The sequence below is a fragment of the Caenorhabditis remanei genome, chromosome V, assembly GCF_010183535.1.
Source record: "Caenorhabditis remanei strain PX506 chromosome V, whole genome shotgun sequence".
In the NCBI taxonomy this organism is placed as follows: Eukaryota; Metazoa; Nematoda; class Chromadorea; order Rhabditida; family Rhabditidae; genus Caenorhabditis; species Caenorhabditis remanei.
In genome coordinates, this window is record NC_071332.1 from 19396903 (window position 1) to 19420597 (window position 23695).

General features: G+C 39.3%; 8 protein-coding genes across 8 annotated transcripts; 4 read left to right on the top strand and 4 right to left on the bottom strand.

Moving 5' to 3' along the window:
- Positions 1 to 239: 239 nt before the first annotated feature.
- Positions 240 to 1062, top strand: GCK72_021299 (uncharacterized protein; the record flags this gene model as incomplete). Its single annotated transcript, XM_053734171.1, has 3 exons — positions 240 to 477; positions 531 to 723; positions 771 to 1062. 3 exons carry the CDS (start codon positions 240 to 242, stop codon positions 1060 to 1062), a joined length of 723 nt encoding a protein of 240 aa, XP_053583084.1.
- A 736-nt stretch (positions 1063 to 1798) lies between these two features.
- GCK72_021300 (uncharacterized protein) lies at positions 1799 to 3164 on the bottom strand (the record flags this gene model as incomplete). Its single annotated transcript, XM_053734172.1, has 3 exons — positions 1799 to 2087; positions 2526 to 2997; positions 3110 to 3164. The coding sequence occupies 3 exons, from the start codon at positions 3162 to 3164 to the stop codon at positions 1799 to 1801; spliced, it is 816 nt and encodes a 271-aa protein (XP_053583085.1).
- A 774-nt stretch (positions 3165 to 3938) lies between these two features.
- On the top strand, positions 3939 to 5282 carry GCK72_021301 (uncharacterized protein; the record flags this gene model as incomplete). The annotated part of the gene is made up of 3 exons (XM_003096381.2): positions 3939 to 4034; positions 4713 to 4974; positions 5029 to 5282. The coding sequence occupies 3 exons, from the start codon at positions 3939 to 3941 to the stop codon at positions 5280 to 5282; spliced, it is 612 nt and encodes a 203-aa protein (XP_003096429.2).
- A 756-nt stretch (positions 5283 to 6038) lies between these two features.
- Positions 6039 to 6414, bottom strand: GCK72_021302 (uncharacterized protein; the record flags this gene model as incomplete). The annotated part of the gene is made up of 2 exons (XM_053734173.1): positions 6039 to 6201; positions 6251 to 6414. 2 exons carry the CDS (start codon positions 6412 to 6414, stop codon positions 6039 to 6041), a joined length of 327 nt encoding a protein of 108 aa, XP_053583086.1.
- Positions 6415 to 7866: 1452 nt separating this feature from the next.
- GCK72_021303 (uncharacterized protein) lies at positions 7867 to 8268 on the top strand (the record flags this gene model as incomplete). Its single annotated transcript, XM_053734174.1, has 4 exons — positions 7867 to 7870; positions 7917 to 8015; positions 8061 to 8123; positions 8180 to 8268. The coding sequence occupies 4 exons, from the start codon at positions 7867 to 7869 to the stop codon at positions 8266 to 8268; spliced, it is 255 nt and encodes an 84-aa protein (XP_053583087.1).
- Positions 8269 to 8389: 121 nt separating this feature from the next.
- Positions 8390 to 12010, top strand: GCK72_021304 (uncharacterized protein; the record flags this gene model as incomplete). The annotated part of the gene is made up of 8 exons (XM_053734175.1): positions 8390 to 8398; positions 8452 to 10562; positions 10609 to 10947; positions 10996 to 11234; positions 11287 to 11425; positions 11484 to 11650; positions 11698 to 11849; positions 11894 to 12010. 8 exons carry the CDS (start codon positions 8390 to 8392, stop codon positions 12008 to 12010), a joined length of 3273 nt encoding a protein of 1090 aa, XP_053583088.1.
- Positions 12011 to 14790: 2780 nt separating this feature from the next.
- GCK72_021305 (uncharacterized protein) lies at positions 14791 to 15270 on the bottom strand (the record flags this gene model as incomplete). Its single annotated transcript, XM_053734176.1, has 1 exon — positions 14791 to 15270. One exon carries the CDS (start codon positions 15268 to 15270, stop codon positions 14791 to 14793), a length of 480 nt encoding a protein of 159 aa, XP_053583089.1.
- A 4318-nt stretch (positions 15271 to 19588) lies between these two features.
- GCK72_021306 (uncharacterized protein) lies at positions 19589 to 22258 on the bottom strand (the record flags this gene model as incomplete). Its single annotated transcript, XM_003096376.2, has 5 exons — positions 19589 to 19791; positions 19844 to 19956; positions 20017 to 20306; positions 21720 to 21991; positions 22042 to 22258. The coding sequence occupies 5 exons, from the start codon at positions 22256 to 22258 to the stop codon at positions 19589 to 19591; spliced, it is 1095 nt and encodes a 364-aa protein (XP_003096424.2).
- Positions 22259 to 23695: the final 1437 nt, after the last annotated feature.

The window sequence follows — 23695 nt, forward strand, 5'->3', positions numbered from 1 at the left end:
TAGAGCGCGTTTGTAGGTGGTGTGCCTAGCTCATATTCACATTTTTAGTGGCAGAAGAAATCGATAGAAACAAAATACTCGATAAATTTAATGCTTGGAGAAGGGATGTTTCTAAAAAAGTGCACATAGCAAATATGTGGAAACTGGTAGGTTCCGCCTTCCGCCTTCCGCTTTCCGCCTTCCGCAACCTTGACATTTTCCGTGAATCGCAAGAAATGTCTTTTTTCAGTATATTTGAAATGTTCAGTTTCAAAACGTCCTGGTCTCGAAACGTCCTTTTTTTCTTGCAGGAGTGGGACGAGCATCTTGTGGAAGAAGTGGAGAAAATGAATTACATTGATCAGTTCAAACATGGTGACTATTACCGTTGGGTATTGGCAAACGCACGTGAAACTATTCCAGAACAAGCTGAACAAGCTAAACAAGAGAATTTTGTGTTTAATAACGTCACTGGAGGAATAGAGGAATTTAAGAAAAGTAGCTTCAAGATATTCAAGTTACATTTGCAACAAACTTCATATTTTTTACAGGAGATCATTGGGAAAGTACAAAACGAACATGGTTGGAAGGCTTTGATCAAGCGTCATTTCTGGAAGTTTTCACACCGATGCAAACAAAACTGGGATGCACTGAATTTCAGCTATCTCGTAGCGGTAAAGATTTTCAAACTCATACCGTCCAGGTTTACTATTATTATGACGTGCTGTGCTTTATTGGTCCGCAGTGAGTGAGCCCCTTGATACAACTAAAAGATACAATTATTTTTTCAGTGGGTGGGCCAACGTAACAACAACGGAAAAGATAATCGAGGGACCGCCTGGATCGGATTGTGGAACAGAGAATGGAGAAGGGCATGGGGAACGTGGATTGTGTGTTCCTGGACCGCCGCCGACAACTACCGTACCACCACCAACGACACCTCCACCGTCTGTTGAAGTGGAAGAGGAGGAGGGAAAGAAAAAAGAAGAGGAGTACGATTTGATTCTGATTTTGACCAACGGCGTCGGTGGGAAGGATCGTTTTAGTATTTTAATTGTCTTTTTATGGATAGTTTTTTGTTGAATAAATGGAGTGGAAAAAATTGTAATCGCGAACCGGGCCGGAGCGTAACTCGCTTCAAACTGAGTTTTATGTGCTCAAAAATATACCAAAACGTAGACCTCAGCGAGGTCTGTGGCTGGGACCTACCACGGATCCTCGGGCACGCCTAGAATGGGTTTTTCGAAATTTCTTGCGGTTTTTGTCACTTTATTGCGACCAAAGCTGTGCGAATTTTTTTTCCGATAGTTTTCGAAAAAACCTTTTGAAAAAATATTCGTGATTTCTGCGGAAATTTTTTTTTTTGGTCAAAAGTTAAGCCATCCGATCTGTACACTGCTCCACATAAATATACGTTCACCCCATTATTTTTTGAAAAACCACTTTTTTCAAAATTTTCGAAAACTTGCTCCTATTACAAATTGGTACAGTTTCAAGTTGTTTTGTGTATCCATCAGTAATTTTCCGAACAGAAAACCAGAGATAGCACAATTTTTGATTTATTGAAAAATTGACATTTTTCGTTCCACTACCGAGTCATTTGAAAACTAGTCTGTCTGAAACTGAGACATTTTAAAACCGTTAAACCTGAAAACCGAAACATTTTGAGACCGGAAAAACTCAACATTGAAGATCGTCGGTTCCCAACTGTCCTGGTTTTGAAATGTATCAACCCTGTTACTCAATTCTTCCACCATTTTCATTTGCCTCTTTTTTTAAATTTAATTTTCAAATATTTTCAATAAATTCCTTCATTCATTCAATGCAATCCAACAAAAACTATTATCAGCAAACCGACAACGGAAATTCCACTTCCCCCGGCGCCATTCGTCAAGATGAGAACCAGATCATACTCCTCCTCATCATCATCCTTCTTCTTCTTTTTCTTCTTTTTCCCACCCTCCTCCTCATCGTCTCCATCCCATTTGAACGGCGCAGGCGTCTGAAGTCCCGGACCAGGGATACACAATCCATCTTCTCCATGCCCATCAGTGCAATTTGATCCGGGCGGTCCGTATTCTATAGATGCACGGGTTTCATCGAAGCCGCTGGAATTATTTAAAGGTCTGTGAGGGACTCTACAGTACCGTGTAATGAGACATACATACAATTAAGCCTTTTCAGTTGAAAATTACCAACTTTGGCAGGGTGTTACGGTATCACCGATTGTCCCACAAAGTAAAAAACTATACAGAATGAAGGTAGACCTTCAATTTTGTAGTTGACAACTTTTTCGTACGGACACTTCCTAGAGAATTATGGTCATTTTCGCCAAAAAATCGTATTATTTTTGGACAATTTGAAAGAGAAATTACTTTGTCGATATGTAACTCTCTAGGGAGTGCTTGCACAAAAAAGTTGTCCACTACAAAAATGAAGCACTGCCTTTGTTCTGTATGGTTTATACATAATTTACGTTGTGGGGCAGAAAAAAAGGTCAAAACGTATATCTTACTGCACGGTACTGTTTTAGCCTATTGACTTACTAAGGTCCAAGCAAGCAGAACGTATCGTACGTACGATATTGTGCCACGTCTTTTGCTGTCCCAATCATGTACCAAATGCATCCGATCTTTTTTTGTATTGGATAAACAGATTCTTTATAACAATCAACCAATTGCCTGGCTCCTTTCCATTCGTTTTGAAAATTAGTGTCATCTAGCCCTGGATAATAAAAATTATCAAAAGTATAGTCTTCTTCTCTTTTTTTAGATGCATTGTTGAAATGTGTGAAGAAAAATCGATAGTCGGAGCCTTGTTTCAACTTCAAGAAATCTTCGGAATTAATATTTGTTCTGTCGTGTTCACTTGTCATCTCGATCGCTCTTTCAACCAAATACTTATCCCATTCCAGTTTCCACATATTTGAAATATTCATTCGTCTGGCAACATATCTTCTATATCCGTTGTATCTAGTGAGTATCAACTTCTTGTTCACTGGTTTCTCATCTGGTTTCACTGAAAACAGGTGACTACGAAACTATTAACAAGAGACAATTCTGCAAACGCGCTCTACCGAAACTCACTCCCTCTGGATGTCGGTGGAGCGCACTTTCCTAAACGAACTTACCAATCGATATAAGTGAAGTGATCATAATGATCCAGTGGATGTTTCTGATTATCATTCTTTCCAATCAACCAAATCGATGTGTCGGATAATTCGGGAATAAGAGAGGGTTGAGATTTCTGGGGACTGATTAGAGAAGTTATTGGTTTTTTTTGGGGGGGGGGAGGTCAGGTTTTCAGGAAGACACGTGGGAAATTAAAGGGGGACTGCGCTATTCGAATTCACAATATTTGTTTTTACATGAACTGATTAGGGATCTTATTGATTTTTGGGGAGAGAGGGACACGTAGAAAAATTATTTAAAAAAATATAAAAAGTTGCTCCGACTTTTTTGTTGTTGAGAGGAACACGCTTCATATTTAATTTGAAATGAAACTTTCAATCTTTAGGGATGTTAAAAATGCGTTTTGCAGTTTTTTTTGGCGGCGGCCGCCTTCGCCTATTTTTAAAACGGCAATTTTTTGCGGCGTTTCGTTTCCCAAGTGGTAAAACCTACGCAAAACGCGAGGCAAAATTAGAGGTCACCTGCGAGGTTACTGTAATATGAACATGTTAACATTGTTCATGATTTTTTCTGAAAATTGGACAACCGCTCAGGCAATTCCCCTCAATTCTAGGTTACTGTAATTGCTGCATCCCCTTTTCCAGACCAACACCTCCATAAATGAACATTTCCCTATTTACTCAACTGCGATACGCCAGCTTTGTATCAAACACCATAACTTTTGAACTTTTTAAAAGTGTTTAACCTCATCCAATCTGTTCAAACACTTTACAGCCTACTATAAAACAGACTGTACTATAACAGTGAAGATTAGTTTAATCTAGTGTCATGCTCTTCCTTGTAGTGCTAGCTGTGTTCGGTGTCCAAACTGATGCCAGAATCGACCCTCAGTATTTGCCGTGTGCCGTACATAATGGCAGTGCTGTAAGTTGGATTCCGCGATATGTAGTCTATAATTGTTTAAGAAAGTCTAAAATGGCTATTAATGTTTTTACAAGGGAAGTATTTATTTGGAGACGCGGCTTTCAAACTATCCATAAATTTGGTCTTAGGTAATTTCGACTACGGGGAATTCATTTTTCAAGTCAAAACCTGTTAAATGTCTCTGCGAGCCGAATTATGTATGACCTCTCAAACTTGGTTAAGTTTTTTCACATAGGATTCCAATTCGGCTGCATATATGCCTCCGCACTGTACCTGTGCTCCTACGTTGCAAAAATGAGAACATCTTGGGTATAATATTTGCCGATTTGGAATTCCATGTGAAAAAGATTAAAGTTTGAGAGCTCATAACTTGGCACGCAGAGACATTTAGCAAGTTTTGACTTCAGAAATGGACTCCCCGTAGTCAAAAGTACATATCACCAGATTTATGGATCATTTGAAACTCTCGTTTCCGAAAACTTCCCTTGTCAGTGATAATTCTCTACAGTCCCAAACTTTGACATCGTTTTTCTCGATTACCCGGAGTCGAGGGCGAAAACTGAATACATATTTGGAATCAGCGTTCTCCCAGCTTTCCAATGATATAGATCACGCCCTATAACTACGGTTACCAGGAAGCCCTCCCTAGTCAGACTAACTCTCCCCTACATATTCCAGTATGTCTACTCCCGCACTGCGGCCAACTGTTTGAATGTCATGTCGGATGCCTATTGTGAAATCGCCTATTCTAAACCAACCCCTGACGAATCTAGACCAGCAGAAGGCAACGATGCGCAACGATCCCTTATGTGTTACACCCTCGGTTACGCCACTCCCGCTCCAGCCAACGCCGACGCCGAATCTGTCGCTGTCGCTAGCTGTCCGAAGACTTGTGGAGTGTGTTGTTTGACGAGTGCCTACAAATGCAACAACCGTGTTGGTAAGTCTCACTTATACATACCTTCCTGAATACTACAAACTACAATAATTCCAGCGCCTCGAGTCAACTGTGCTACCGTATCCAAAGCCATGTGTCTCTCGCCGATCTGGCGTCAGATTCTCGCAGAAGACTGCCCGGCGGAGTGCGGATTCTGTGATCTGAATGGATGCATCGATCTGGTTGTTGGGTGTGAAAATGACCCAATGATTTGCTATACGGCGGGATTGGAGGACTTTGTGAATACGAATTGTAGAAGAACTTGCAATAAGTGCAATGTGCAGCCGCCGTGTCCAGGAGGAGGCAGATAATTTATGATATATTTTTCTATATTCAGTTTTTCTGTCATAAAATTTGCTAAGTTTTCTAAATTTTGAGCCCCATTCTAAAACAGTATAGTAAGCTGTGAAGTGTTTGAACAGATTGGATGAGATTAAACACTTTTGAGAAGTTCAAAAGTTATGGTGTTTGATACAAAACGGGCGTGTCGCAGTTGAGTAAATAGGGAAATGTTCACTTATGGAGGTGTTAGTCTGAAAAAGGGGGAATAATTACAGTAACCTCGATTAGACAAAAATACATAACCAAGGGAAGAACTTGGACAAAAATTAGTGTGTCAAACAGAGATGAGCGGAAGGCGGAACTCCGCTCAACATATATTTTTGATTTTCTGAAGGACCTGACAATTTCAGTAGAGTAGGCTGAGATTTTTTTTCCAAAAAAACATTGTTCTAGATTACAAGTGTATTTTTTCTGAACAGCCCTTTTCCGAAAAGCCAATACTTGGTCTTCAGATTGGCACCAAAAACCAAAAAAATAAAATGAAAAAAAGCTTTGACACCGGTGGGGTTGAACTCTTGATGTCAGATTGGTACCAAAAAATAAAAAACAAAAAATAAAAAACAGAAAAGTTTTGGCACCCATGAGGATTGAACCCTGAATGTCAATTTGGTACCAAAAAATAAAAAAGCCAGCAATTTTTTTTCAAAAACAACCAAAAAACAACCGTCTAATGTCCAAAAAAAGAAGCAAAAATAATATTGTTTATTCGGCGACTGCAATAATCATTATGCGATCACAATGTACTCTCCAATACCGTCTGGTTCAAAGTACATCCGTTTCAGAATATTATCAGAGGCGGGCTGGCCGACACCTTCAACGATGTAGAGTCCATGATCTGCAATCAACTTTCGCGGGAATTCGACGTGACAATCAAACAAACCAGAGACACTGCAAAAAAACTGTTTTAAGATTGATCAAAATTATACTCGACACATACAATGGGTCGACTTTTGCCAATCCAGTGTAATTGATCATTTTGATATGAAGATGTTGGTCATGCTGGAATGTCTGCTTATTTAAATTTGCTGGGTCCAGATAGCCATTCTTAATCAGTTGCATCGAACTTTCAGTGTAACGATAGTCAATCGGACCGGAGAGCATTTGTTTACGCGTCGTCAAAGAGAACAACGTGTTTATTCCGTCGTAATCTTTGGTCTGAAAGAATATTATCTCGTCAAATTAGTTATTAGAAGTAATCAGTTTCTCTTACAATTATTTCATCGCAGTGAAAATTGTATTTTGTTGGGCTTGTCTGCAATTGTAAGAACTGTGTCGAGTTAATAAAAGAGAAGAAAAGTTGAAGTAGAGTAGAGAGTTGAGTAGAAAAGTTTGAGATTTTCTGATACGCACTAAATCAAGGTTTCCAACCTTTCTGAATTATATTTTCTGATCTCACACGGGAAAAATTACTCCAGTCGGTGACAGTGTTTTGAACTAAAAAGCTGGATATTCTTCCGTTTTCCTTCAAATCAAACAAGCTAATTTTTGAATCCAAAACTTGCTAAACACCGCGCACGAGGCGCAGCCGAGTACTGCGGAGCCCGCCGGGAGGCGGGGGACGCTAGTCGATGATCGTCAAGAAAACTCTTTTCTTCGAAAAGTTCTCGACACATTTCTCACTGTCACTAAGCAATACATCGTTCCACAAAATCCATACGAGAGCCACGAGGTTTTCGCAAAGGTGTTGAGTCAACAATTCAATTCACTGGTGGTTAACACAAATGAATTTTTTCGTTGTACGCTGGCTGATTTGTTAATGATGAAAAGTCGCAGTATTGTTATAAATTGGTTTGAATTGAAGGAAATGGATCTCAATCAATTTTTCAAGTTATGGATTGAAAATCAAGCTAACCAAGATTTGGAATATTTAATGCTCTCCTACCAACAACCATTAACAAGAGAGCGGATTTTGGAAGGGATCAATTACCAACAATCCGGTTCTGAGGAGCAAAGAACATTTACGCATTCGAAAAATGTTTTCTCAATGGGTTCAACTCGTGCGAAGGTGAACTATAAGAAGTTTCGGGGTGGTCTAGACATCCGTCGATGCGATGGGAAAAATGGAAATCTGCATTTTGATAATACTGGATTTCGTAAAACTATTCAGTTTTTTGTTTGGAATTAATTTGATGTTTGGAAGTTTTTGAATAAAAGTATTGTTGAGAATGTGTTTCTTTGGATTCCGTTACAGTAAGTCGAAGAGAGCTACAGTTCCGATCCGGACGGTTCTGTTTCGGACAGTTCTAATTTGGGCAGTTTTAATTAGGGACACTACCAAAAGCGTACGTAAAAAATAATTTTCAATATTTTTATTTCATTTTTCAATAATTTTTACGTGTTCTTCAAATCTTAAATCTCCAAAAAAAAAACAAACAATCTCATTCCACGTGTCTCAACCTCCCCCACTAACCTAAGGTCATCCCGACTCCGCCCCCTTCTCCCCTCACTGCTAGCTTTCAGTTTTTTCTCTCTCATTACTTCTGATTTCCGAATCAATTGCTGTGGAGTTTCAAATTTCTGGCGTTCCTCAAGAAATCAAAAAAAGAATTCCGAATGAGTAAGTTGCGTGGCCCCGAATTGGAAAAGGAAAGTTTCATTTTCAGAAATTTGGTTGCTCTTGGTGGCCGCCATCTCGGCTCTCGCTATTAAGGATCCTCCTGAATCCAATCGTCTACTTTTGGGTGGTGACAAATATCTAGCAGGTATGGATTTTAATTTTTTTCATTTTTCATGAGAAGATTTTGCAGATGCGCTCCATCGCACTTCTACAGCCGCCTCGCTCCGTCGCCGATTCAATCGGAATGCAGGAGGTAAGTATTCATAACTTCCCAGATTCCAATAGCATTTGATATTTTGTTTTTTACAGGAGGCGATCTGGCAACCCATGTTAATTATCTCCAAATGATGGCTCGTATTACCAGTGGAATCCATATTCTGAAAAGTGGAATGGAATGATCCCTGAATTCCGATGAGTTTATATCTGAAATCCTTCATTTTGGAGATGTGACACCAGCTGAAATCATTGCTCTCAACCCCGTAGAGGATATGAAAAGCCGTCTGGAAAGTTCCGGTGGATATGAAAGCGGTAGGATTATATGAAACAATTAATTTCTTAGTTTATTTGATTACTCTTTATAGACTACACCCGAAGTTGAAGAGGTGGAAGTGACATTTGACTGGTTAAACAAGATACTAGCAGAAATTGATGGTATCGGAAATATAAAAAATTGGAAAGCTGGAAAAGAGCATTTCATAAATGAAACCAAACGACTCGAGAAGGATGGTGTGCCGATGGGTCTTCTCAATGAATTGAAAGCAGCTGGCGCGAATTGGATTGTGAAATTTGAAATACTGAGCAAAACCGACTCGACGCCTACTCTACAAGATATAACAGAGGCAAAAAATGTATTAGAAAAGACAAAAACTAAAATGTCTGAATTTGACACCTCCGGCCCATTCTGGACATTTCGAAACTTTTCTTCTGCCGTCAATGGAATCTCCCCAGTACTGAAAGCTGCAAAAGGAGTGGAAGTGTTCTTAACCGGATCCACTACTTCTATAACGATAGACGCACAAGCAAAATCAATGTACACCACTTATCTGGATTCAGTTATCAACAAGCTCAATACTACTGCAGGTCATTTTGCCGACTTCCAAACCGTATCAAAGTTATTGGCTGCTCGCGAACAGAATTTCCATCATAGAAAATATCATCTGAGTTATGGATTACCGAATGGCGCTTCAGATGTTTCATCTTTATCTGCTGATGTTCTCAATCCATGGATTCTGAAGGTCATCAAAACGACAAGTCTGAAAACTGCATTGGACCATCTGATTGAGATATCTGCTCATTTGAAGAAGATTGATGGATCATTTGAAAAAAATGCCAAAGGTATTAACAAGTTAATGGGATTCTTCGATCCGATTTCAAAAATTCTCAATGAAGCCGATAAAGCTAAATCTGGAATTCAAGGATTCAATTGCAGTAAACCAACCACAATTCCGATTAAACTAAATTCGTTTGATAAATTCTACAATAACTTGGAGAATATTGACAACAAACTTGCTGTTTTGAAAAATTTAACTGATCAGCTATCAAGACTAGCGATCAGTCCTGGAATTGTTCAAATCTATGATGAAGCCATTGCTATTCTGAACGAAGTTGCAGGAGATGACAAAAAGGTCAAAGGTGTGATTGAAAAATTTCAAAGCTATTCGCAGAAAGAAGTTTTAAACGATCATATTGTTCAAATCAATGGCCTAACGGACAATATCGGATCGCTAAAGCCAACAAGTATCAAAGAAGAGGCGAAAAAAGCGAATGAAAACATGAAAGCGTTGAATGATTATCAAGCAAAAATGAACGGTTATGCAGACTATTTTGTTTGCCTTCAAAACCAAGATAAGCTGAAATCAGTCTTCAAAGCTTTGGAAGGGCTCAATCGGATTCGGAATTGGACCACGGGCATGACAGGGGCGTTGACCGATGGAATCAATACAATGACCAAAGTGAATGGCATCAAAGATGATTTGAAGGCGTTGCAGAAGTCAATTGGATTGTTGGGAGACTTGAAGAGCAAAGAGACCGATGCGTTGAAAGACTTCAAAGATGCACCAACAATTTCGGAGAACATTGGAAGAGCGGTACAAGGACTGGCTGAGATGAGTTTGGCACTAGAAAAACGGACAGATGTGGAGAATAAGTTTGTTGATATCAAAGTGGTTTCGGATAACAAGGCGAACGTGAAGGATTCTGGAGATTTGGACAGTCTGGATGATTTGACAAAACTGTCCGGTTCGCTTCAGAAGATGTACACGTCATTGAATAATTTCGATAAGACTGTTGGATCTTTTGTTCGTTCGGATACGTTTGCCAATCAGTCTGGAATCTTCGAGAAGGCTAAACAGGTAGCCGGTGTCACTGACGACTTTTCCAGAATGATCGTGGCAGTTGGCAATCTGAAGCAGACAGCTGTTGGCGGTGATGCAGATAAGTTGGAAGAGATTGAAGACGCGTTGAAGACAATGGATTCTCTAGATTTGAATTTTACTGGATTTCACAAAGATTTCGATGAATCCAAAAAGTCACTAGAAGAGCTCGATGTCTTCTTTGCCGGTTTCTACGCAAAGTTCCAGCCGATATCCGCTACAGTTGCTACAGGACAAACTCCGCCGATTCTTCGTGGGAGTCCGACTGTTTCAATTCAACGACCATGGACTAGTACTCAAAGGGGTGTGAAGAAAGACTCGTGAGTTTATTTTTGAATAATCACTTAAATAATTTGCTATTTTCAGTAATGCTCTTCTCATATATGGAAGTATTGCGGGTGGAGTGTTCGGAGTCACGTTTATTGTCGTACTCGTGCATGTCGGCCTTCACATATGGTGCCGCAAATGGCTAGTTTATCATTATTGCATCAAATGGAAGGCCACACCAGAAATTTTGTTCGATATGTTTTACGCATATGTCAATAATCAGTTAATGGCTCTTGGAGATTTCTTTGAGATTCCTGAAAACAATTATGGCCAAATCACTTATAGGATGTACGTGGATTTACGGGACCTTGCTCTCACACGATTCTTAAATTCACCCGATATAAAACAAGTAGCGTCTATCGAGCCTTCAGATTGCAGGTATTCAAATTTTGTAGTGTTCTTTCTGTAAAAATAACAGGCATTCAGAGATAAAATGATTTTATTGGAGAAGGGAAGAACAGTTCTGAAGAAATGGAAAGGCCGATTTGCCAATTCGTTTTTCCACGGAAATGAAGTCAATATGCCCTATGGGATAAAATTGATTTTGACGGAACCGCCACAGAAAAAGAGTGCTAATAAGAATTCAACTTTGGAGAAGTTTTTCTGGGTAGCGAAACAAGAGAAAACTAAAACCATTATCATGTTTTGCAAGTTAGAAGAGGAAGGTTAGCCGCTTTTTGTTTTGTTTTTTGAAGCTGAAGTTTTTGAGTAATTTAGGAAAAATTGTATGTGATCGTTACTATCCTGAAAAAGAAGGCGAAACATTGGAATTGGATAGACTCACGGTCAAGTGTAGCAAACTGGAAAACAAATTTGACAAAACCCTTATTGTTCGCACGCTTGTTGTTAAATTCGAGTGAGTTAACAGACTGCGCTTTTAAAATTTTTGAACTATCATGTCTTCTAACTTTCAGCACTGAGAAAGAATTTAGTCTCACTCATTATGCATTACGTGATTGGGCAATAGGCGATTATCCATCGGTGGATTCTTTATTGTATTTGCATGAGTGTATTGAAAAGGACAAGAGTCGCGCAATCATTCATTGTGATGATGGCTGTGAAAGAACTGGTCAATTTGCACGTGAGTAATGAGTTTGTATTTGTCATCAGACTATTCGAATTTTACAGTCGGCATTCTATTTTACCAGAAACTGAAGAAGAGTCAGAAACTTAATTTTGAAGAAAGCTTTCTAATCATCAAAAAGGCCAGGTACGATTCAATTTTCAAATCCCAAGAATTTGCGTTTGCTGCTCGTTTCTGTTTGGAAATTGTGGCGACGGTTAGTTTTTTGCTGAATCGAATCAAAAAACGAGCATGATTCAGAGAGCAAAACTGAATGATGAACAAAAAGAGCAGTATGAGAAATTGAAGTGCGGATGGGAGGATATTGAGATTGGATGCGTGCAAGAGAAAAAAAGGATACCAAATAAATTAATTTAAGTTTTTGGCCCGAAAATGAAATCTGACTAAAGAAACAACTCGATGATTTACTCGCATCTCTCTCTCTATACAAAAATATCCATTGAATGATTATGATGATAAAGTTTTTGTAAGAAATATTTTACTGTTTCTATGTTTAATCTATTTCTACAAAAAACAATTTGAGATGAACACCAGTTAACATAATAATCTGGCCAGAAAGTATTAAGGTAATGACGATTAAACATTAGATTAGATTCAGAGATTAGAAAACAAACAATTTGATGTTGCTGAATCGCAAAAAAGTGAGAAAACAAGCTGGGGAGTAAAGGATTATGTTAATCGTTTTCTCGTTTGCAATTGTCCTTAATTATCATAGAAATTGTTTTTTCTTGTGTTGACGCTGTAAACAACAGGTCCTATGGTGCAAACAGGGTGCTAATAGCGAGCACACCTAGAGCCCTGCACACATCTGCTTTGCGTTAATATTTCATTCATTCATTCTACCAACATAATGGAAACCCCTTTTCCTCTTTTCTCCCTCCATAAAAATGTGTTGCTTCGGACTTTCAGCCTTATGAATGATATTGAGAAGTGAGTTTTTTACATTTTAAATTTTAATTAATTATCACTCCAATTTCAGAATTGCACATTCAATTCTATCCAAGAAAGCTAAGCGTTTAGTGAAGAAATTAGGAATAAAAGCCAAAGAGATGAGTGTGATTTTTGAAATTCTATTGATAACGGTGACAATCGAGATGTCTAACGGGACAACGTATGATTGGAAACTCGACTCAGAGAATATCCCACAACAAGTTATGTTAGTTGATCAGGATAATTATGATGATGAAAATGACGAGAGGGTAGATTAGACAAAACCAGGATACACAACTAAAGAATGGTTCAACCACTTTTATGAAATCACTCATCTCACACACGTGGCTTCTTTTATGCTGATAATGGGACAGTTTGATTTTGAATTTGTCAAAGAACTGATTCCACGTACGGAAAATTTTTGTTTATATTGAAGACAATCAGAACAAAACCTATTTATCATCAGAAAACCAATTCAAATTCAATCACAATCCATTTGAGAACGAACCCGAGCGTTTTCAGAGCGTTTTAATGCAAAATGGATACATTGGATATTTTTTGGAATTTCTTCAGAGACTCATCGCTTTCTTTAGATGATTTAATTGATCAACTCAAATCGTTCCAGAATTTATGGGTCTTTTCTAACTGACAAAGATATCAACCGGTTTCTCAAACTTTAGATTTTTAACAAATCGAATCCTCGAATAGAGTTTATGAAGTTGATCTTCAAAAGAGATCTTAGTAGAGATGTGATTCTTAAAAGAATTGGTTACCAGGAGATTTCAAATAATGTATCCAGAAGGTTTCAATTATCGGTGGAAACAATGCAATTCAGTGAAGGCTTTGAATTTAGAAGTCGTGAAGGAACAAGTCCAACGCTGATATTCAGAGATGGCTTGCTGGATGTTAAATAACTAGTTTTTATGATATGGCCCTAATGTGAAGTTGCATGTTTTATAATGTTTCAACTAATAAAGTCCGACACAATTTCTGACGTCTGACCAACAGTAGCCAAGATTTCTGGTAACTGGAAAATACTCCATAACTTTTCTTCTAGACGAGATATTGACAAACGGTAAAATGCACCTGATTTAGCATGTCTACTATGGTATTTCTGTCAAATTTCAGACAACTTGATAACGAAATCACTGAGAAATCACACAGAAATCACACTTGAACTTTTTGTCTGGCTGAACCTGTTTATCGTGTATTGTGTATATCCGGTTTCTAATAGCTATCTTCAAAATCTCACTGAAATATAATTGCAATATCATGATTCCCTAATTGTCTTTAATTAAGCTAATCGATGTCGTTTATGAACATATAAAAACGCATGTCACACGTCATGATTAGAATGGGTATATGCCAATCCAAGGTAAGCCCTGCCCGGTGATCTCCAGATGTCAGGCACAAAGGCGTCACTCAGCTAATTAACGCCTACTCAATTATCCAGTAAATAAGAAATACAAATTCACGAGCGAACTTGCAAAACTTATTAGCTAAAACTATGAGAAAACACACACACAAGCAAGAGAAAACGACGGATTCAAGAGAGAAATCAATACAATTTATATGAAAACCACGTTTTGATATAAATTCAATCTGAAACGCGCAAGAGACACACAAAACGCAACTTTTTGAGGAATCAACTATTTATTCCAAGCCCAACTGGCTAAAAACTCACTAAAACAATAATAAAACTATAAATTTGGTCTAAAAACCAAAGAGAGAGGTAAAATCTACTAACGAGAATAACGGATCACCTCACGTGCCTCCGCCAGCGCCCAAGAGTGCCGAAATTCTCCATTTTGAAACGAAATTGACAATATAGCTGCGAGAAATGCGCGCGTGCCCGTAGGTCAAACGCAGCAACACAGTGACATACGGAGTGAGTCTAGAAACTCAACTGACTTTAAAGAAATGTTTTAGAAGAGCACACGGTGCCAACCGTACATCTCCCTTCTTTTCGAGTCCCTCCTGACACAGTGCTCTCTCGAATGAAGTGCTATGTGAATGTCAGATGAAGGCATGGAGGCATTCTTACATGATAAGGGGGATAAAATGGGTAAGAAAGATAAAAGAGAATCTAACTGGGAACCTAGAACTTAAGAGATAATTACCTAAACTTAGAAGGGTGGGGATTCTTAAAGACTAATACGAGATAAAACTTTGAAAAGATAAAACGAAAATTATTAATCATGGTCGATCTATCCACAGCTGACGAGAGTCCTCACTGTAGACTGAAATGGCACGACATGACGACATCCGACTAAGTTTCCATGATCACCATACTGTTGAATTCGTGACATCGGAGGGTCCTTACGAGGTCGATGCTCCTCCATCGTACGTCTCCATGTGTCATTGACCATCATACCAGAATGTGGAGGATCCTTCCGAGGACGAGGTTCTTCCTTGACTCTTCCGGTTTTGGTGTCACTCCAATTCAACAAGATTGCTTGAGGTGGATCCTTCCGAGGGCGTGGTTCCACTTCCACTCGCTTCGACTTGGTCTCACTCCACGTCGATTTATCCGAAGTGTTTTGTTGTGAACGAATGACTTTCTGATCACGAGCAACAGTAACTGAGAATTCATTAGTGATGCTCTCATCTTTGACATAAGTCATAGAAAGATTGGGTGGATCCGTTCTAGGACGGGGTTCCTCGCGCTTTCGACGCTTGGTTTTCATCTGAAAAACAATTTTTTTGGGCAAGAGTAAAGTCATCAGAGAGAAGGCGTTCCTTTCAGTTTTGTGGCTGTAGCACTAGCTTTCTCAGCACCCGCCCATCACCTGTTCCGCAACTGCTCCTTCCTCTTAATACCCTCCCGATCTGATCTCCTTCATTCCTTAATACTTTACTGTTCCAATGAACACCACACCGTTCCCCTTACTATTCCTCCCTGAAAAGTCACTAATTCTCACTTTACAATGTATGGAATCTCATGAACTGTAAGTCCTGTCTAGGGGTAGTAGTCACATTCGACAAAATTTTCCAGAATCGCTGTCTCAATTCTCTCTGAAAACATGCAAAATTTGACATTTGCTACAATCCCACAAGCTCAAAAAAGTTGCATATCATTCTTCAACTATACAGAGATAAATATCGGATTTGGAGTCAGAAATTTTATAAAATTCATTTTCTATGATGACAAGTCCCCGAAATTTATCTATGTTGAAATGCCCACCTTTAAGGGGAACTACGGAATTCCAAAAATTGAGAATTTTTTATATGGATCGACTCAGACTTTTGCGGGAAAGAGAAAAGTCTCTTGGAGTTAGGTCCGAAAATTAGTCTAAAACGAGTTATGAGGTCTCAAGTGTCAAAAAAGGGCCTCTCGCATAGAATTTTTCATATACTTGTATATACACACGAGGGGGCATCGAATTTTTAGACTGATTTTCCGTGGATGTTATTATTCACGCGAAGAACCTCACGTCTTTTTGGCTAATGTCATTTTTCTTTTGTTGGATTATGAACAAATATGACATTTTTCATTTCTTTATTTCTTTAGTTCTCTTTCGAAAAGGGAACCACCGAATTGATAGCTCTTGAGTAGCTCTTTAGAAGACAAATAAATTTATTAACTTGTTTGAAGAGGAGAATGAAAAGTTACTCTTTACTGCTCGACACTGTATGTTGTAGCCTCATCAATTTTATAAGCATCCAAAATTGATACGGTTCATCATATCCGCATAAATTTATCATGAATAAACTTGTTTAATTTCTTGAAGCCGTGAATGTTCCTAATGAGCCTTCTCACTAAGAAAATTTTTCTATTCACGATTGCAATTGTATCAAGCTTCTCGTGAATAGAATTAAATCGCAAAAAATGTATTAAACGGTACATGCTTTCTTTATTAGTAGGTCTATAAAGGATGCCCACCTGAAAGCAAAAAATAACCTTGAAAGAATTCTTTGCAATTCTTAGGCTTAGGCTCTTTCTCAATTCTAAGGCTTAGCCTCTTTGGGTACAGAGAGCCCCCGCCCCTATGCTCAGCGCCCTGGAAGTAGTGATTACCTAAAAACAGGGCACCCTGGAGCTTGCTCTCGCCCCGCCCCTAAGCTCAGCCCCCTGGAAGTAGTGATTACCTAAAAACAGGGCACCCAGAAGCTTGCTCTCGCCCCGCCCCTAAGCTCAGCCCCCTGGAAGTAGTGATTACCTTAAAACAGGGCACCCTGGAGCTTGCTCTCGCCCCGCCCCTATGCTCAGCGCCCGCCCTGGAAGTAGTGATTACCTTAAAACAGGACACCCAGAAGCTTGCTCTCGCCTCGCCCCTATGCTCAGCGCCCGCCCTGGAAGTAGTGATTACCTAAAAACAGGGCACCCTGGAGCTTGCTCTCGCCCCGCCCCTATGCTCAGCGCCCTGGAAGTAGTGATTACCTTAAAACAGGACACCCAGAAGCTTGCTCTTGCCTCGCCCCTAAGCTCAGCGCCCTGGAAGTAGTGATTACCTAAAAACAGGGCACCCTGGAGCTTGCTCTCGCCCCGCCCCTATGCTCAGCGCCCTGGAAGTAGTGATTACCTTAAAACAGGACACCCAGAAGCTTGCTCTCGCCCCGCCCCTAAGCTCAGCGCCCTGGAAGTAGTGATTACCTGAAAACAGGGCACCCAGAAGCTTGCTCTCGCCCCGCCCATAAGCTCAGCGCCCTGGAAGTAGTGATTAACTTGATATTCCGAATTCGCAACAGGCAAGTATCTATTTCTTAATTCGACAATAGAAAAATCAAAACAAGAGCAACTCTCGTTTTCATCGCGTGAAATACACAAAAATGCGCTATTCAAGTTTGAGTGTTAAAAACAAAATTGACGTGAAGTTATTTTGAGCAAAAATATTCTTTCTAAATGTGGCCGCTTGGAGAAGTGGTTAACGTGGATGGATTTGAATCGAAAGGTTCTTGGATCGATTCCCACCGAGTGCAAATGTGTTTTGTATTCGAGGTGAGAGTCATCCAGTCCACCGCTATGCCCCCTAAAAATGCCCCTTAAAAATGCCCCCTCGTGTGTAGATACATGCGCGTGAATTTTTCATTATACTTCAACGTAAAATTCTCTCGCCGCGCACGTGAAAAAATGTTGAAATATAATGAAAAATTCCATGCGAAAGACCGTATTTTGACACTTTGAGGCCTCATAACTCGTTTTAGAATGATTTTCGGACATGGCCCCAAGAGACTTTTCTGTTTCCCGCAAAATTCTGAGTCGATCCATATCAAAAAATCTCAATTTTGGAATATCCCCTTTTGAATACACCTGCAGGCAACCTGATTGCAGACTAACCATTTCAAGAATATTCTCGATCCGCCACTGATTTTCGTTTCTTCTCGAAAGTTCGATGAAAACGGGAATAACTGGATAAGAGGAGGACGTGGCTTTTTTTTAATTTTTTGATTATTAATCGAGGGCAGGTCACGATTTTTATTCATTTTACAATATCTTATTCGAAAAACGGTTGAAAGATCACGCAGCTTCTCAGAATCTCAGAATGGAAATAAAAAATTAAGGTCTAGTGGTGTACTATACCTGTACTGTCTGAAAATTGTATAAAATAAAGTTTTACGGCCAAAAACAGGTTGAGTAGCATTTTCAGCTCAAAAATTGAACTGATTCCACTGAAAATGTGCAAAATCAAGTAAAAAATGTTAGAAATCTCAAAAAAACATGAAAATCCCTTTGAAAAATAGCTATAACTCCCCAGGAACCGCCCGTACAAAAAAATTGTCAACTACAAAAATGAAGCTCAAGGTTCCATCTACACATCCAATATAGTTTTGCAGTTTGTGGACAACTGGATACCGGGATACACCGACAGACAAAGAGACCCAGCAAAAATTGTGATAATGGGGTGATAGGGGACACCGTGACGGTATTATGGACAATTTCGGCAAATTTTGACGAACTGTGAGCCTTTTTGAGCGATTTTGAGCCAATTTTGATGGATTTTGAGGAAAATTCAAGGTTTTTGATAGTTTTGGGCTCAAAAAAGAGCACTTTTGATGATTTTTTGGATATTTTTATTCAATTTGGGATAAGTTTGGACGAGTTTTCAAAAAATGTTATAATTTTTAAAAAGTTTCTTAAAGACACTATGTTCTGGAACAGTAAATGTCCTGGTTTCAAAACGTTCCAGTTTTAAAACAACCTTCTTTTCCAGAACGACTACCGTAACGGTATTTTTGGCGATTTTGGGCTGTTTCAAGCAGATTTTGGCGGATTTTGACAGATTTTGAGTTTTTTGAGCGATTTTGAGCAAAAATCTAGGGTTTTGATGACTTTGAGCTGAAAACAAGAGTAATTTTGATGTTTTTGAATAGTTTCAGACGCTTTCGGGTATGTTTGGAGGACTTTTCTGTTGTTTTTTTCAATTTTCACATTCTCCAACCCACTGTCTCATAGTTTTGGTGCAGTACATGTCCTAGTTTCATAACATCCCTCCTCATTTCAGAACGACTACCACGGGCACCGCCCGTACAAAAAAGTTGTCAACTATAATACAAAAATGAAGGTCTAGATGTGATTTACATACCCTACAAGTAGTGACACCAGGGTACTGTAGGTCAGAGTTGCATGGAATTCCGACTTCCGACTTCCGGATAAGGAATTTTACTTCCGACTTCCGTCATTTCATAACTGTGCAATTTAGGAAGAATACATTTTGCAGAAATACATGGAAAAATGTTCTGAAAAGACAGAAAACTGGCTTTTCTTCAGCCAAAAGCTAACTTTCCACTGATTTTCGCGAATTTAATGACTTTTCTCTTGAAGTTTTTGAAAATTTGGGAGAAAATCTGATTCCGACTTCCGACTTCCGGGCGTTTTTCACTTCCGACTTCCGACTTCCGACTTCCGGATAAGGAAAATCGCTTCCGACTTCCGACTTCCGTTTTAGTAAAAATCACTTCCATGCAATTCTGCTGTAGGTCTATTAGTGACGCCGGTAATGTACCTGTGTCTGTCTATCTAAAATCATAAATTCCCCCCGAACAATCAAAAAAATAAATAATTATTTATTCAACAAGAACATCTCTAACAACCTGCTCAAAATTCTCACTACTAAACAAATCACTAACTTTCGTCATGTTATAAAACGCTTTTACAGCACAACGAATCGAACTAATCAATAATATTATCTCTCCAAATCTCTCAGCATCCATTGATAAGTGCTCCATAAAGTTTTGGGTCACTTGGTTGCGCAGAACCGGTTGGGTTACTGTAATTAAGAAAAAAATGTTGAAAAAAATTTCCCTGGATCCTAAGTGTACCTGGTATAAGCAAAAGCAATTTGATTACTGTAGATTCAAAGTCGGAAAGCTTCAATCTTCGAAACGGCGCAGCCAGGGTGCTAAGAAGTTGAGTGACAAACTCAAAGTGGCATCTGTAAATTATTGATTTTTTATTTCTAGAAATGAAATCTTTGTGACGTGATCTACCGTACCTCTCGCTCTCCTCATCCGCCATATCCTCATCGAACTTGAAATCTGGATGTAACCCTAGAAAACTTCCATTCTGCATCAGCCAGAACCCATCATCCGCCTCGTTTATAGTCTTCACAGCCTGATCTATCAACATGAATGCTATGGAGTACTCGGCTAGAAATGCTCTCCGTTGGGGCTCCGTGAGATTTTGGAAGAATTGGAAATGGGCGGCGAAGTCAGTGGAGTCTTCGATGGCCAGTTTCAGGGAGTGGTTGATGTCAGAGGAGGTGGCACGGTGGTGGTAGTCGTTCTGAAAAATAAAGGTTGTTTTAGAACAGGGACGTTTTAGAACCAGGACATGCATTGTGCCAGAACATAGTGTCTTTAAGAAAGCTTTAGAAAAATTGAAAAAAATACTTGAAAATCCGTCAAAACTTACCCGAAATTGACACGTCCAAAACCATCAAAATTCTTTATTTTTTCTCAAAAAAGGTTCAAAACCGGCAAAATCCGTCAAAATCCGCTTAAAATATCCCAAAATTGCCGAAAATACCGTCCCCTACCACCCCATGATCTCAATTTCTGCCTAGTCTCTTTGTCTGTCGGTGTATCCCGTTATCCACTTGTCCACAAACTCCAAAATTATATTGGCTGTGTAGATTAAACCTAGAGCTTCATTTTTTTAGTTGACAACTTTTTTGTACGGGCGGTCCCTGGGGAGTTATGGCTATTTTTCAGTGGGAAATTCACTTTTTTGAGATTTTTGAGATTTTTACCCAAATTTTGCTGATTTTCAGTTGAATCAGGTCAATTTTTGAGCTGAAAATGCCTAAAAACTAAACTTTAGACTGTTTTCAGACATTACAGGTACAGTACACCACCAGGGCTCTATTTTAGTAGTCGACGGCCAAATTCCTTGAAAAATAGTCTGAAATTAAGTTTTTCAGCTCAAAAATTGACGGAAAATGTGCAAAATCAGGGTAAAAAACATGGAAATCCCAGTTTTTGAGGTGAAATTGAGTTTTCCAGGCGAAAATTGGTCAATTTTTAACATTTTCAGCTCAAATATTGAACGGATTCGACTGAAAATAGGCAAAATTATGCTGAAAACCTTAGAAATCTTAAAAAACCTGAAAATCCCTTTGAAAAATAGCTATAACTCCCCAGGGACCGCCTGTACAAAAAAGTGGTCAACTACAAAAATGTAGATCTGGTTTTGATCTACAAAAAACATGTAAATTTGACAAAATGGGACACCATGACAGGCTCCTCAGCGACCATTATGTTACAGTGACAAACTACACTGACCAAATTACACATTTACCGCTTTAAAGGCGCATATCTCAAAAGTGGGCGGGGCTATCAAAAAGTTGTCAACTACAAAAATGAAGCTCAAGGTTTGATCTTCACAGCCAATATAATTTTGTAGTTTGTGGACAACTGGATACCGGGATACACCGACAGACAAAGAGGCCAAGCAAAAATTGAGATCAGGGGGTGATAGGGACACCGTGATGGTATTTTCGGCAATTTTGAGATATTTTAAGCTGATTTTGGCTAATTTTGACCAGTTTTGAGCAAAAAGATTTTTGATGGTTTTGGCGCTCAAAAATAGCAAATTTGATGATCTTAGGATAGTGAATTTCCAGTAAGTTTTGACGGATTCTTGTCTCTTTGAACATGTGTGTCTGTCACAATTTCATGTCAGTCCGGATGTCCATACCTTCATATAAACACACCCCTCCGTGAACTTCTTCTCCTCCTCCGTGCAATGTTGCTCTCTTTGATTTTTTTGGAGCTCCAAGAACACTCCGATATTCAGGGCTTCAGGAACACTTGGTGGAAGTGAGGAGGATGGGGACGGTAGCTGTGGTGATCTGGATTGTGGGCGGGGCCTCCTGGGACCAATGACGTCCCGAATTTGAATAGATTCTGGATTCATCCCGACGTCTAGACACTTCTTCATTCGACAACTACGGCACACACATCGGGTCTCTGGAGTACAAAAATTACATTTTTTTATTCTTAATTACCCAATTAATTACCTGTCGTGATCTCACAGCAGCCTTGTCTCTGACATCTATACTTCATATTTCTTAAGCATGTCCTTCGGAAAAACACAATGCACCCAAGACAGGACATGGCACCGTACCTTCTGCCATTCGCCACGTCACCACAGACAGCGCATGTGCCTTTTGGGGAGCGGGAACTAGGAGGCGTAGTGGAAGGCTTAGAAGACGTCGATGGTTCTTCAGATGACATAACAAAATAAAAAAGTGACAAGTCGAGTACTGTCATGAGTGAATGAGAGGGGGATAGTGTTATGACAAAAAGTGAGAAATAACAATCACTTTTTAAGGGGGGTTTAAACCGACGTAGTGGCAGGTGTGCACACATTGGTTACGGTTACGGTCAGTTGGGACAAGGGGAGGGGAGGGAACATTTGGACTTTGGAGTCGGATATGGGAGGTCTGGAATGTCTGAAAATGTTTGTAGGACCTGGATTTCAGGCAGGTTCAGATTGCAACAAAAATTGTTTCAAAAATTGGAACTTCATTTTGAACTTTGGGGGCATCTGGGACTTCTGGGACAGAATTTAATAACAGATTCGGAATCTCCATAAAATTTCCGAAATTTTGAGCCCCATATTGACTATATTCTGACAATATCGAAAATCGGTCCATTTTTAGGCACCCCAGGTACCAAATTTCAAAGTTGACGGAATACAGTCGATATGGGGCTCAAAATTTTGGAAATTTTATGGAGATTATGAATCTGAAATTATTGTTTGTCCCAGATGTCCCCGGCTGTCCCATTTCTGTCACTCTAAAGATGTCTTCAGGTCTACGCAAAATTTGGATCTGGATCCACTTGGAAACAAAAATTTCCTGTTATGGAACTTTAGACATTTGATGTTTTGTTTCAAAATATGCTGAAAATCATTCAAAAAATCCCAATATCACTTTCACATTTGTATTAATAGCTATTGTTTCAACATCCCACATCAAAGACCACCCAGACCACGTGCTCATTTACACGAATCACTTTTTGTCCGTCCCGTTTTTTATTTCGATCTCTCTGACAAGCCTAAACATTCCGATACATGTTTGTTTAATAAATATGACAGCTGGGATGACATCCGATGCCAATTAAACTGAACCACGTGGAACACATTGTAATAGATGAATTATAAGGTTTTGAAATCAGACTAGTACTGTAGTAAGATGATACAGTAGTTCCGTTATAGAACTGTTTCCCGTGTTAGAACGGTTTCTTTTTAAATCCGGTCTAGACTCTTCGCTTTATAACAGGGTAGTTTTGAAGATTGCCCTTGGTTCCACCATTTTCAGATTTGAAGACTATAATCTTCCGATTCTTCTATTGATCACCACCTACCAATAAGATCACTGAATCCGAATTCCAATAACTATTTGTCAATTACTTCCCCCCGTCTCTCCTACATCTGTTCAAACTATCCTATTGTTTTGTGTTGTTATTACGCGGGCGGTAACAATGAGTCGGAAGTGAGAATTTCTAGTTTGGACCATCACATCGTGTTCTCTGTGTTTATTTGCAGGGGAATGGTATTTCCGGTGGCCTGGTCAACGCCTCCACAAATAGTTCATGGGGAATGTTTGAGAATAATTGGTTATGCAGGGGAAGAGCGTCATGAATGGATCGTCCAAGTAGGTTTCCGAA